At 42.8% G+C, this 13,697-nt stretch overlaps 1 protein-coding gene across 8 annotated transcripts in view; it reads right to left on the bottom strand.

Annotated features, from left to right (window-relative positions):
- The window catches only part of Mphosph9 (M-phase phosphoprotein 9), a 69,154-nt gene that overhangs the window by 43,952 nt on the left and 11,505 nt on the right, over nt 1-13,697 (bottom strand). For 5 of the 8 annotated variants that reach the window (XM_075978970.1, XM_075979004.1, XM_075978996.1 and 2 more), the window contains exons 4-8: nt 12,898-12,987; nt 11,707-12,233; nt 8,781-8,907; nt 4,403-4,496; nt 2,178-2,281 (exon numbers count right to left, since the gene is read on the bottom strand). In XM_075978970.1, the coding sequence (XP_075835085.1) occupies nt 2,178-2,281; nt 4,403-4,496; nt 8,781-8,907; nt 11,707-12,233; nt 12,898-12,987 (942 nt within the window). The remainder of the gene's footprint in view (nt 1-2,177; nt 2,282-4,402; nt 4,497-8,780; nt 8,908-11,706; nt 12,234-12,897; nt 12,988-13,697) is intronic. The other 3 variants (XM_075978991.1, XM_075978998.1, XM_075978984.1) reach the window with 1 other exon arrangement.

Here is a 13,697-nt window from a genome sequence, read left to right as displayed (position 1 = left end):
ATAATAAAATAAAATAAAATTTGTATTACAGCCGGGCGGTGGTGGCGCATGCCTTTAATCCCAGCACTCGGGAGGCAGAGGCAGGCGGATCTCTGTGAGTTCGAGACCAGCCTGGTCTACAGAGCTAGTTCCAGGTCAGGCTCCAAAGCCACAGAGAAACCCTGTCTTGAAAAAGCCAAAAAAAAAAAAAAATTGTATTACATTCATGTATGATTTTATGTGTACACGTGGCATGTGCCACGGCAGCTTGAAGAGTTGAATTCAGGCTGTCAGGCTTGGTGGCAGGTACCTGTACTAGCTGAGCTATCATCCTAACCACCATATATTTCAAACTTAGACCCTACTAAATCCCACAAAGGTGCCATGGATTTTCTTGTTGGGGGTGTGTACAAGGTCCCTCTGTTGCCTAGACTGGTCTTAAACTCTTGGACCTATGTGATCTTCCCACTGTAGCCTCCCAAGCAGCTAGCTAGTAAATATACACAATTTACCAGAAATCAATACTTGTGTGTTCATGTTTGTGGGTTCGTGTATGTATGTAAATCAGAGGCAAACTCTGGTGTCATTCCTTAAGCATCTTCTTTCTCCCTTTTGCTTGAGACAAGGTCTCTCACTGTGCTACAGTTCTGCCAAGCAGGCTAGACTAGCAGTCACCGAGCTTCCAGCAATCCACCTGTCTCTACCTTATTGCCACACGAGGCTTTTCTAACTTGTTTTTTATTTTATCTCTCACTTTCGTGTGTGTGTTACTTCTTTCTTATTGTATTTCCCTGTTTTATTTTTGGGGAGGGGTCTTTGTTTTGTGGTGTTGGGGATCAATTCAAGGGCACTGCACATTAAGAGCTCCATGTCTGATCCGTATCCCCAGTGCCACTGCTTATAAACCTTTCATTTCCCCAGTGCACTCTCCTCCTCACTTGATCAGAGCATGTAAGAGAAAGACGGCCTGGGAGGACAGCATACACCTAGGATCCCAGACCCGGGGACAGCAAGGCAAAAAGATCAAGAGTTCAAAGTCACTTTCAGCTACACAATGAGTTGAAGATCAGGTGGGACAGTACCTGAAACCTTGTCTTAAAAAAAAAGTAAAAGACACAAAATATTTATATTTCTTAAAGAAAATACTGTAAGTTAAAGGCTTCATAATTATGTTACAAATGTATCAAGTGGGAGTTTTGAAAGGATAGATAGAAATCAGTCAGGCCTAGGAAAAAGGGAAAGGGAAGAAATTAATTGCCAATAACCTACTACACACAGAGAAAAAAAAGAAGAGAAAGAAAAGAAACAGTAGGCAAGAAACATTTAATTTCAAAAACATCAGCTCAGCATTTTTACTTGTTAGTTTTTAATATCTGTGTGTCTATGTCTGTCCGTATTGTGCGTCTGTGTGTTCACACAAAATTACCTATCTATATGAAGACCACAGGCCAACCTCTTCCTCCATTCACCTTTATTTTTGAGACAGACTCTCTCACTGGCCTGGAATTTCCCAACTAGTACAAACTGACCGACCATCTAGCCCCAGAAACTGCCTGGCTCCAGATCCAGCTGCCAGGAGCAGTGTAAGAAGCATGTGTCAACACTCAAGGCTTTTCATAGATACATCATGGGGATTAAAGTCGGGGCTATAAGACAAACTCCATGCTGACTGAGTTCTTCCCCAGCCTTTATTTTTGATTGTTGTTTGTTCTGCTTTCTTGAACTAGGGTCTCTCTATGTTCCCCAAGCTGCCTCCAACTCACAGTGATTCACCTGCCTCAGCATACTTAGTGCTAAGATTAAGGAAATGAGCCAGGCAGTGATGGTGCACGTCTTTAATCCCAGCAGTCAGGAGGCAGAGACAGGTGGATCTCTGGGAGTTCAAAGCCAGCCTGGTCTACAAGAGCTAGTTCCAGGACAAGGCTCCAAAAGCTACAGAGAAAGCCTGTCTTAAGAAAGAAAAAAGGAAAGATTAAGAAAATGTACTATCACCCCTAGCTTAATTCCACTTTAAAGTAACCTTTTTGAGATTATGCAGGAAATGAGGTGAGATATAGTTGAAAGGTCAATCTGACTCTCAAGCCTATGCTTTTCCCAGCATTTTGGAAACTGAAACAATGCAAAAAAAAAAAAAATCTATGATGACAAAGTTATCTACAATCATAAAACAAAAGCACATACGCAGTACTCTGCATCACCTGGCTCAGTGGTCTGTCTAGGGAGGACGGCGCAAACGTCTTCTCCAAAGTGTCAGGCAAAGAGTGATACATGTCCTTCTCCTCCAGCTTCCAGTAAGTCAGCCCTGATGTGCACACACAGAGAACACAGTTCAATCAAGGGTCAGTGAGAGGGCTCAGATTAAAGATTCTTGCTTCCAAATCTGATGACCTGAGTTCTGGCCTCCAAGATTCACATAATAGGAGAGAACTTCACATAAACAATGGTATGTCCTTGTCGCCTAGCCCAAATAAATAAATAAATTAGTAAAAATTTGCTTCAAAATATAAACAACCAAAATGATTTAGTAATAGCTAAAAATGTAATTTAAAGAGAATGTTATTTACAAATACAGGCTTCCATATAATCAATGTAAAGAGTTCAAATTCCCCATTAAATCTGTGTATAATGGCATTTATCTGTAATCCTAGCACTTAGAAGGCAGAGGCAGGAGGGTCACCCTAAGTCTGAAGATAGCCTGATCTACATAGTGAGTTCTAGGCTAGCCAGGGCTACATAGTGAGACTCTGTCTCAAAAAAATATAGATAGGGGGCTGAAGAGATGGCTCAGCAGTTAAAAGCATTGCCTGCCTGCTCTTCCAAAGGTCCTGAGTTCAATTCCCAGCAACCACATGGTGGCCCACAACCATCTGTAATGAGGTCTGGTGCCCTCTTCTGGCTAACTGTATACAATAAATAAATAAATAAATATTTTAAAAAATATATAGATAGCTCCTAACAAACAATACCCTAGATTGACCTCTGGCCTCAACAAGAATGCACACACATGTGCTTGTGTACCCCACATGCAAGAGCATGCTTGTATGCAAATACACACACACACATACATACACAGAGGAGTAGGGCTAAGGACGTAGATCAGCTGGGAGAGTGCTTGCCTAACATTCATGAAGCCCTGAGTTCTGCATTCAAGTAGCATAAAACATGCTGACACACTGCCATAATCCCAACACTAGGAGTTCAAGTTCTCATCAGTTAAACAGCAACTGGGCCAATCTGGGATACACGGGATCTTTTCAAAAAGAAAAGAGGTTCACAGAAAAGGTGGGGTTCTGGGGGCAGGAACTATTTTCAAAGGATGGTAAAGGCTGGTTCACTGAGAAAGTAACTACTAGGAGAGTTTCCTCCCATCAGTAGGAAATATTTGAGTGGAGGAGGTGGTCAGGCAAAGTCTTCAAATGAACCTCCAGCAAAAGTGGACGAAGTCTCATCACAGAGGAAAGGCAATCAACTCCATTCTGCTGAGCCTTGTGGGGTTCCATAAGGATGCTGGCTGTTATTCTGAGGAAATGGGAGTGCTGGCAGTCAACAAACTGAAGGGTAAGGGTAGTATGGCGGCAGGGAGGCAGGTCAGAAGGTGGCGGAAAGGGAGTGCCTCAGCTGTGGGAGCAGTGGGAACAGGAAGAGGCGGCTGGATTCCAGTTTCTGTTCAAGCAAAGCTAATTCAAACTGGTAAGTGGATGTGCCATGTGGGTAATGGTGCTATCGGGGAGTCAGCACATAAAGCCAGAAGACAGAAGAGCTGGCCACGGCTAGCAGAGGGTCTGAACTCGCTGAATCCTGTGGACAACAGAAAACGTCTGCGATGGTTTCTGCAGCTGTCTCGAGCCTCTGTGGGTGCACTGCCTCACCCCATTGCTGTAGAATTTAACACAAACTAAGGCAAACGGGAAAGTTGTAGAAACGGAGAGAAACACACAGTGCTTTTGGTGAAGTCAGATACTACACACACTTCTCACACCACAGTAGTGGAAAATGAAAGCAAGCTGTGGGTAAAATAGACTCTGTAAGTTCAGGGGGCTAGAGGAATAGCTTGGTAGGTAAGAGCACCTGTGGCTCTTCCAGAGGACCCAGGTCCAATTCCCAGGACCCACATGGTAGCTCACATCTGTAATTCTAGCTCCAGAGAATCTAACATCCTCTTCTGGCCTTGCATGGCACCAGGCATGGACATGGTATACATGTCACACATGTCAGCAAAACACTCATATACATAAATCAAAATAAAGGTTAGGATTTTTTTCTTTTAAATTTAAGTTCCAGACCATGTGCTGGAACACCTTTAATCCCAGCACATAGGATTAAGTTAGAGGCCAGACTAATCATATATTTGAGTTCCAGGACAGCTAGGTCTACATAGTGAGACCTGTCTTGAAAAATATAAAAAATAGTTTAAGTTCCATACCTGTTCCTGAATCAGACAAGCAAGAACTTGGGCTTTCAGTTGGTTTACTGAGGTAAAAGGCACAAGGATGTGTGGCGGTGGCGGCAAGGTTGGGCTGCAAGAGAGGAAAGAGGACAATTGGTGGGCAGTTAAATGCATTTGGCACACACTGTTGACCCAGGGATACTCCAGGACTTAAACAGGGGCCTCAGCAGGCCACGAAGAGCAGAGTGTTGATTCTCCGCAGCTGCAAGAATGCAGTATGAAAGATGAACAGTGCAGCTTCTCCTTCCCTGCACCATCTGTCTAAGCTTTTTTTTTTTTTTGAACACTATGGAACTAGAGGGTAGTTAGAAGGAACTAGAAAGCTTAAAAAGCTGAGAGAAGGTGTAATCTATGAGTTCAGAACTAAACTGTATTTATAGTCTGCTATTGATTTCTGACGGTAATTTGAGAAATCTAGAATTAGTCATTTAGTAAAAAATTAGTTGGGCATGTTGGCACATACCTTTAATCCCTGCACTTGGGAGGAAGAAGCAGGAGGATCTCTGTGAGTTTGAAGCTAGCCTGATCTACAGAGCAAGTTCCAGGACATCCAGGGCTATAAAGAGAAACCCTGCCTCGTGGGGGCGGGGGTGTTAACCTACTAATCTGCTTATATCATCACAACTTCAATAAATCAAATGACTCAAAATCACAAATCAATATGAACCTCAAATAACAAATTAATTTTGAGTTGTTTGTGAACAACATTAAACCCAGGGCCCCGGGCACACTAGGCAAAATTTGCTCTACCTCTCAGTTACAATTTAGCACTTCCCACTTCCTTCTGTTTCTGTGAGACAGGGTCTTGCTATAAAGCCCAGGATGATCTGAAACTCATCACCTTCATATCCCCAGTAACAGACTCGTGTGTGTGTGTGTGTGTGTTGGTGACAGAGATCAAACCCAGGTCACTAGCCATGCTAGAAAAGCACTTTACCATAAACTACATTCCCTAGCCCTTGGTTTGGGGTTTTAATTTTTTATCATCATCATTATTATGTATTTGGGTATTATGCCTGCCTGTATGCCCATGGACCATTTGTGTGCTTGGTGCCCATGGAAATCAGAAGATAGTATCAGGTAATCTGAGTCTAAAGTTACAGATAGTTATGAGCTACCATATGGGTGTTGGGAACTGAACCCAGATCCTCTGAAAAAACAGCCCATGCTCTTAACCATTAAGCAATCTCTCCAGCCCCAAACCGTTGTTTTTTTGAGACAGAGACTTGCTATGTAGCCCAGGCTGGTCTAGAGTTCACTATGCAGTCCAGGCTGACTGTGGATTCATGGTCATCTTGCCTTCTATACTCTAAGTGCTAAGATTACAGGTGTATGGCACCAGGCTCTCAGCCTGTTACTTCTCAGCAAAGAATAAAAGTGCTTACTACCCATTCTGATTAAAAACAAAAAAACATGGCGTTTAAGAGGTGACCCAGCAGCTAAGGGTTAAGGGCAAGTACTTCTCTTGCAAAGGACCCTGATTCAGTTCACAGCCCTCACTTACATCAGATGGCTTACAACCACCTACAACTTTCGGCCTCCATAGGTGCCTGCAGGTGTACACACACACACACACGAATCACAGTACCTCTAATACTGTCTGTCACACACGAATCTATTTTCTGGGGATGGGCAAGCACAGTGGAATGCTGGCTGCACACAAAGAGCCTCTGCTAGGTTTCATGCTTACCACTACAAAGAAATGAAAAGCTGTCTCAAACAGAGATGTTTAGCAAGGACATTTTCTTCTTTCCTCCTTTTCTTTATTTTTTTAATTCATTTATTTTTGGTTTTTTGAATGTATCGAGGTTTCTCTGTGTATCCCTGGCAGTCTTGGAACTAGTAATTCAGATATCTGCTAGCCTCGGCCTCCTGAGTGCTGGGATTAAAAGCAACACCTTCACCAATATCTTACTAGGTGCTCCTCCTTCATCCTCCACAAGTCAAAGGACCCGGGCAATACTTTATTAGAAGGAACAAGTTAATCACAAGTCTGCTGTAAAAGGTACCATTCCACCTCTTTTTATCAAGATACCAATTGTTTCTTAGAATTCCTGACTGTTCCAGTCTGGAAAAGTGATTATCAGGGACTAAGTCAAGCACTCCCAAGTAAAATATTTAGAACTCACACTGCTTCTGAGGTTCAGTCCTCAGCCCAGGAGCAAACACATACCGTGCACTAAAATACTGTTATACACAATGGTGCTGGCTGCAAGCCTCTGGGCAAATAAATCCCTCCCCTCCCACACCACCCTTAAAAGGCCATCTACTCAAGAAAGGGCCCACTTGAAATAAAGTAACAGCATGATTCAACAAAGGCCTTCTAAATATAAGCCCTCTTAGTCAAAGATGCTGGCCTGAGCCCAGCTCAAGGACCTACTCAGGAGCATAGTCTAAGGGCCCATCGGAGAAACCCAAGTCCTTCAGTTCATGAAATGGAAACAAAGGACCAAAGAAACAGAGCAATTTAGCCCTGGAAAATGCTTGTGCCACACAATGCACCAAGTCAAGATGGACTTCAAAGTAGCTTTTTCCCAGAATAAACCAGCACTGTGCAAGAGGAAAACCCCATCAGAGGAGAATTCTGATCAGCAGTTCCCACTGTGAAATGAAAACTGAAAACACTGGGCACAGAGAACAGTTCAAGTAAAGAGTGTCCAACTTCTGTGAATCCAGAATTATCCAACAAAGAAATGCATCGGGCATGCCATCCCCACGTCACCAGCCAGTACTACCTCAAAATCACCCTCTGTGGAGTGCACTCTGGAAAGGTCCTTTAACACTCTGAGTGGGGCTCTCATTGTGAGCTACTGTGTCATCAATAGTGGGATGTCATTTCTTTGGAATGAATGGTAGTCTGAAACTATTTGGAGATTAGGGTAGAAAATTGCTATTTTTTTGTAGTAGTTTGGCATAAAGTGAGAATGTTCTTCTACATAACAGTTCTGTTTTATAAAACTTAACACTGAAATGCCATCTCACTCTCCACACCTCCAAAGATAGGGTCACTGTGAGTTCCAGGCCAACCTGGTCTACATAGAGAGTTCCAGCTAGACAGGACTACACAGTGAGATCTAGACTCAAAAAATAAAATTTAAAAAAGACTGGGGGACAAGGACGGTGAGATGGCTTAGAGGTTGCAAGTGCTTGTTGCTGCCTGACAGCCTGCGCTCAATCTCCAGTGCTCTGACGTCCACATTTGAGCTCAGTGTGTACACCCACACCCAAAATAAGTAAAGAGTAAACAGATAAGGGGCTGGAGAGATGGCTCAGCGGTTAAGAGCATTGCCTGTTCTTCCAAAGGTCCTGAGTTCAATTCCCAGCAACCACATGGTGGCTCACAACCATTTGTAATGAGGTCTGGTGCCCTCTTCTGGCCTTCAGGCATACATGCAGAAAGAATATTATATACATAATAAATAAATATTTTTTTAAAAAAAAGAGTAAACAGATAATGAAAAAAGAAAAAAAACAAAGACTTGGGAACACTTATGACATGTTTCCTAGGATAACAGCAAGCCTATGCTCAGGACAATCAGGACATAGTTCGTATGACACTGAGCCCCTCAGGTTGTCAAGGACCTGATTTGGGAACGTCCATGTAGGGCACTAAATGGTACTATCCATCCCATTACAATTTAGGCCATAATGGCAACAACATACACTGGAACTTTGTGTCTATGACCCTTTACTAAGCACAGTCGCTGGGTCAGAGTGTAAACACTTCATCTTGCAGAACATGGTGATATACTACCACAGTCCTGCTACTCAGGAGGCTGGGAGGCAAGAGCAAGAGACGGCCTGGGTTAGACAGCAAACCCAACCACAAGACAAAAATTAATCTATTACCAATTTATAACTCAGATTATAAAATCAGAATTGCCCAAATTTCAACAATTAAGAAAGGCATTTCAAAGTGCTCAGTACATACAGTACTAGTTGTTGCAATGTACTAGCAAGAGATACTATTTGAGGGTAAACTTTGCCGTGCTAGAGAAAAGACCCAGGGCTCATGTGCACACACCAGTCAAGTATTCTACCACTGAGCTACACCCCCAGCCAAAGCTTTTTTGGTTTTTTAATGAACTGGGGTTTGGAGGATTGTTTTTGTTTTTTGTTTGTCTGTTTCTTTGGTTCGGTTTGTCTCCAAAAAGAAGAAAGAGAAAGAAAGAAAGAAAGAAAGAAAGAAAGAAAGAAAGAAAGAAAGAAAGAAAGAAAAGAAAGAAAGAGAGAGAGAAAGAGAGAGAGAGAGAGAGGAAAGTCAGACAGACAGACAAAAAAAAGATTTGTAAATAAACAAAGGAGTAAAAACACAGCAACCCCAGTGTGACCATAGGAGCCACTTATCACCTACTGTTTCAACTGGAGGCTTCTGGTTTAACTCGCTCCCTGGCTTAGGTCTTGAGTAGCCATCTTCTGTATGTGCTTGCTTTTGCTGGTTCTGCTTCAGCTTTTGTGCCCATGATGTTATAGACTTACTACTTAAAAGGAGAAAAACAAAATTAGTTTAAAAGCCATTAGTCAGCACAGTATCTAGTGCTTCAGTGGGCAGTGTTTTGCTTTTCTACTAGTAGTAAAAAGGGGCAGGTGTAATGGTGCACACCTTGATTCCAGCACTCAAGATTCCAGATCTCTGTAAGTGTGAGACCAGACTAGCCTATATAGCATGTTCTGGGAGAGTTAGGGTTATATAGAGTCCCTATCTCAAAGAAACAAAAACCAAAAAAAAAAAGTTTTACTGATTCTCCTAAAACTCTTTCTTGTAGTAATATTTTGTTTGTGTTTTAACAAATAAAGCTTGTCTGAAGACCACAGCGCAGAGCTAAACCACTAGAGGACAGGGAGTAGTGGGACACGCTTTTAATACCTGCATTAGGGAAACAGAGGCAGACAGATCTCTGTTAGTTCAAGGTCACGCTGGGCTACAGAAGATTGAATTTGTCTAAAAGAGAAACAGAGCTCACACAAAGATGATCCCAGGACTTGGGATCACACACTTTTAATCTCAACACGAGGGAGGTGGAGACAGGAGTAATATAGCTGAGCAGAATGAGGAATGTAAGGGGGAGGAGGCAGGAGCTTAGTGCAGTCTGAGGTTTTGATAGAGACAGTTGCAGTCTGAGTATGAAGTCTGAGGAGACAATCTGAGGATAGGATGGCTCCTTTGGTCTGAGCAATGAGAGAGGTAAAAGAACTCTAGTGGCTAGCTGCTTTGCTTCTCTGATCTTCAGCATTGACCCCCTGTATCTGACTCTGGGTTTTTATTATTAAGACCAACTAGAATTCATGCTACACTTTCTTATTTTAAAGATTTATTTTTCTGGGGAGATGGCTCAGAGGTTAAGAGAAACGGGTTCAATTTCCAGCACCCACATGGCAGTTCAAACTGTCTGTAATGCCAGCTCCAGGTGATATGACGCCCTCACAGAGACATGCCTGCAAGCAAAACACCAATGCACATAAATAAAAAAGTAAAAAGTGCCTTTTTTTTTTCTTTGATACAGGGTTTCTCTTTGTAGCCCTGACTATCCTGGAACTTGCTCTGTAGACCAGAATGGCCTCAAACTCAAGAGATCTGCCTGCCTCTGTCTCCCAAGTGCTGGGATTAAAGGAGTGTACCAGTACTGCCCAGCCAAAAAGTAAAAAGACTTTTATGGATATGAATGTTTTGCCTCTTTTTTTTTTTTTCCTTTTTTTTTGGTTTTTCGAGACAGGGTTTCTCTGTGGTTTTGGAGCCTGTCCCGGAACTAGCTCTTGTAGACCAGGCTGGTCTCGAACTCACAGAGATGCCTATGTTTATTTGTGACTGCTACAGGCCTGCAGAGGTCTGGTGCCTGAAGAGGCTAAAAGAGGACATTAGTATACTACCCTTGGAGTTCCAGATCACTGTGAGCCACTGTGTGTGTGCTGGAAGCTTAGGTTCTCTGGAACAGCAGGAAGCACTCTTAAACCACTCAACGATCCCTGCAACTGCAAATTTTTACGAAATTTTTATTCATTCATTCGTTGATGTATTTATTTATCCATGTATTTGCGTGGTGTATGTGTGCCACAGTGGGCACATAAAGGCCAGAGAACAAGTTTGTGGAATCAATTACCTCTTTCCACCATGGGTTAAGGGGGTAGAGTTCAGGTCATTAAACTTGCATGGCAAGCACCTTTATCCAGGGCCATCCCACTGGTCCTGCCTGATTCTCCTAATTCTTTTTCTTTCCCTTCCTTTTCTTTTTTTTTTTCTTTCTTTCTTGAGACAGAGTCCCTCCATTATATAGCCCTTGTCGTGGAACATGCTATATAAACAAGATTGGTCTTGAACTCAGATCTACCTGCCTCTGCTAGGGTTAAAGACATGCACCACCATACCCAGCTTCTAAAACACATTTCAGATGTGTAAAACTGAAAACTTATGGGAAACCACAAAATTTCGTAAGATTTATTGTTGTTTTTGACTTTGAAGTATTTTTGGTTTTTATTTTTTTCTTTTCAGGACGGTCCTGGATGTAGACCAGGCTGGCGTCCAACTCAGAGATCCTCCTGCCTCTGCCTCCCAAGTACTGGGATTAAAGGCATATGCCACCACACCCAGTCTAAATTTAAGAGTCTTTTTTAGCCAGGCTGTGGTGATGCATGCCTTTAATCCTAGCACTCAGGAGGCAGAGGCAGGAGAATCACTGTGAGTTCGAGATCAGCCTGGTCTACAGAGTCAGTTCCAGGACAGGCTCCAAAGCTACACAGAGAAATCCTGTCGAAAGAAAGAAAGAAAGAAAGAAAGAAAGAAAGAAAGAAAGAAAGAAAGAAAGAAAGAAAGAGAGAGAAAGAGTCTTTTTTAAAAGTTGATTTTGTTTATAGGTGTTACCATTATGCTATGTAAATGCACCACACTACACATGTAAAGTATCCTAGGGGGCCGAGAGAGAGTATTAGATCAACTGGAACTGCCATTACAATTGTTAGCCACCATGTTTGTGCTGGGAACAGAACTCAGGTCCTGTAAAAGAGCCTCCAGAGCTCTTAACTGCCAAGCACTCTCCAGCCCCACATTTAACAGTCTTAAGCACTGAACATGGGAAAGTCGGGGTCACTATACACTGGATCTGCTTATTTCAGTTCTCCACATGCAGCTCCAATGTAAGAGTCAGATTTTAATGGTAAAGCTGATTTGTGTCCAAACATATTTCATTCTACTGTGGAACAAATAAAAAAAGTATTATTTACTATATTCTAAATGTCATTAATAAACAAGCAAAAGCCGCTTTAAATTATTGAGAAATTCTACTTACCTATTTGCTTTTCCACTGTATACTTCTGAAATCTTGTTTTCACTAAGAAAATTATGTTCAAATTCACCAGGAAAAGTGGAAACATCTTCCTTTAGAGGCGCACAAAGCTCTTCAGAGGTCTGTGCAAAAAAGTTCATGGCTGCTGTGCCACCTACGGGGGCATGTGCCTGCACCGCAGGGGCTGTGTGCTGTCCCTTGGAAGCCTCCTCAGGCTCCATGGGCTCTGGGGGCTCCTCAGCCTTGTGCGTGTTCATCTCCAAGATACAGAAGGTGCCGTAGCCACTGCTCACTGAGCTGCTGTCCACATTGCAGTCTGGGTGGGATGTGGACAATTCTGGCTGTGTCTCGGGTTCCTTAGACTCTGGGTAACTGGTAACAGACTCATTTCTTTCGCTGTTTTCAGAAAAGCAGCCCATTTGGTTTTCTGAGGGCACCTGTTGTTCACTGACAGAGCCGCTGCTCCAGGAAGGCCAGGAAGCAGTGCTGAGCTGCAGTTTCACCAACTTCCTAATCTCCTCCTGGATGTGCTGAGAGCAAAAAGAGTAGAGAAGTACTTTCAACAATTTTTTTTGTTGTTGTTGTTGTTTTGTTTTTCAAGACAGGGTTTCTCTGTAGTTTTGGAGCCTGTCCTGGAACTATTTCTTGTAACCAGGCTGGCCTTGAACTCACAGAGGTCTGCCTGCCTCTGCCTCCCAAGTGCTGGAATTAAAAGGCGTGCGCCACCACCACCTGGCTTACATTAAACATTTTTTTTTTTTTGATTTTTCGAGACAGGGTTTCTCTGTAGCTTTGGTGCCTGTCCTGGAAATAGCTCTTGAAGACCAGGCTGGCCTCGAACTCACAGAGATCCGCCTGCCTCTGCCTCCCGAGTGCTGGGATTAAAGGCGTGCGCCACCACCGCCCGGCTTTTTTTGAGACAGGGTTTCTCTGTGGTTTTGGAGCCTGTCCTGGCACTAGCTCTTGTAGACCAGGCTGGTCTCGAACTCTCAGAATCCGCCTGCCTCTGCCTCCCAAGTGCTGGGATTAAAGGCGTGCGCCACCACCGCCCGGCCATTAAACATTTTTTAATGTTAAGAAAAGTCCATGCTATTACTCTAAATGTGGTGTCATATCTTCAAAAACAAAATTAATGCATGAACTGTTTTGTCTGCAATCTCACAAATGCAAGCATCAATGTCTGAGGTAACTCACCTGGATCTGCCTGTGAAACTGCTCCTGCTGGGCAACAATCTGCTCCTGGCACTGTCGCTCAACCACACTGAACAGCTGCAACCACCTGGCCTAGGAAATTATAAAGAATGTGCACTGAACATAATTTCAACCTAAGACGCCACAAGAAAAATGCTCTAGTGAGAAACATCCCCTTTTTTAGACAAGGTCTCACTCTGTAGCCCAAGCTGGCCTGAAACTCACTATGCAGCCCAGTTTGGGCTCAAACTCGCAGCAATCCCCCTACCTTAGCTTCCTAAATTATAGGATTATAGGCACCAAGCCTGGAAAAAAAAAATGCTTGATTTTTGATTTTATTTTTGGTTTTTCAAAACAGGATTTCTCTGTAGCTTTGGTGCCTGTTCAGGAACTAGCTCTGTAGCCCAGGCTGGCCTAGAACTCACAGAATTCTGCCTTCCTCTGCCTCCTGAGTACTGGGATTAAAAGCAAGTGCCACCACTGTCCATCACTTTTGTTTTTTAATTATTTTAATGTAAAATTTATAGGCCAGTTTAAATAATGCAAAATACATATTCAGTGTAATACTACAAAGGCAAAGGTAAGTATCTTTTTTAATGTAATCTACAATCTGGAAAAATCTGTCAAAATCTTGTTTTTAATAATTTATGCCTTACGAAAAATAAATCTATGCCTTATTTTTCAAATGTAATCTTTTTTTAATATTTACTTTTATTTTATGTGACTTGGTGTATGTCTATGTAAGGGTGCTGAATCCCCTAGAACTGGACTTACAGACAGTTGTGAGCTACCATGTGGGTGCT

Source organism: Microtus pennsylvanicus, chromosome 1 (assembly GCF_037038515.1).
Source record: "Microtus pennsylvanicus isolate mMicPen1 chromosome 1, mMicPen1.hap1, whole genome shotgun sequence".
Taxonomy (NCBI): domain Eukaryota; kingdom Metazoa; phylum Chordata; class Mammalia; order Rodentia; family Cricetidae; genus Microtus; species Microtus pennsylvanicus.
This window is presented reverse-complemented; position numbering and strand designations above follow the sequence as displayed.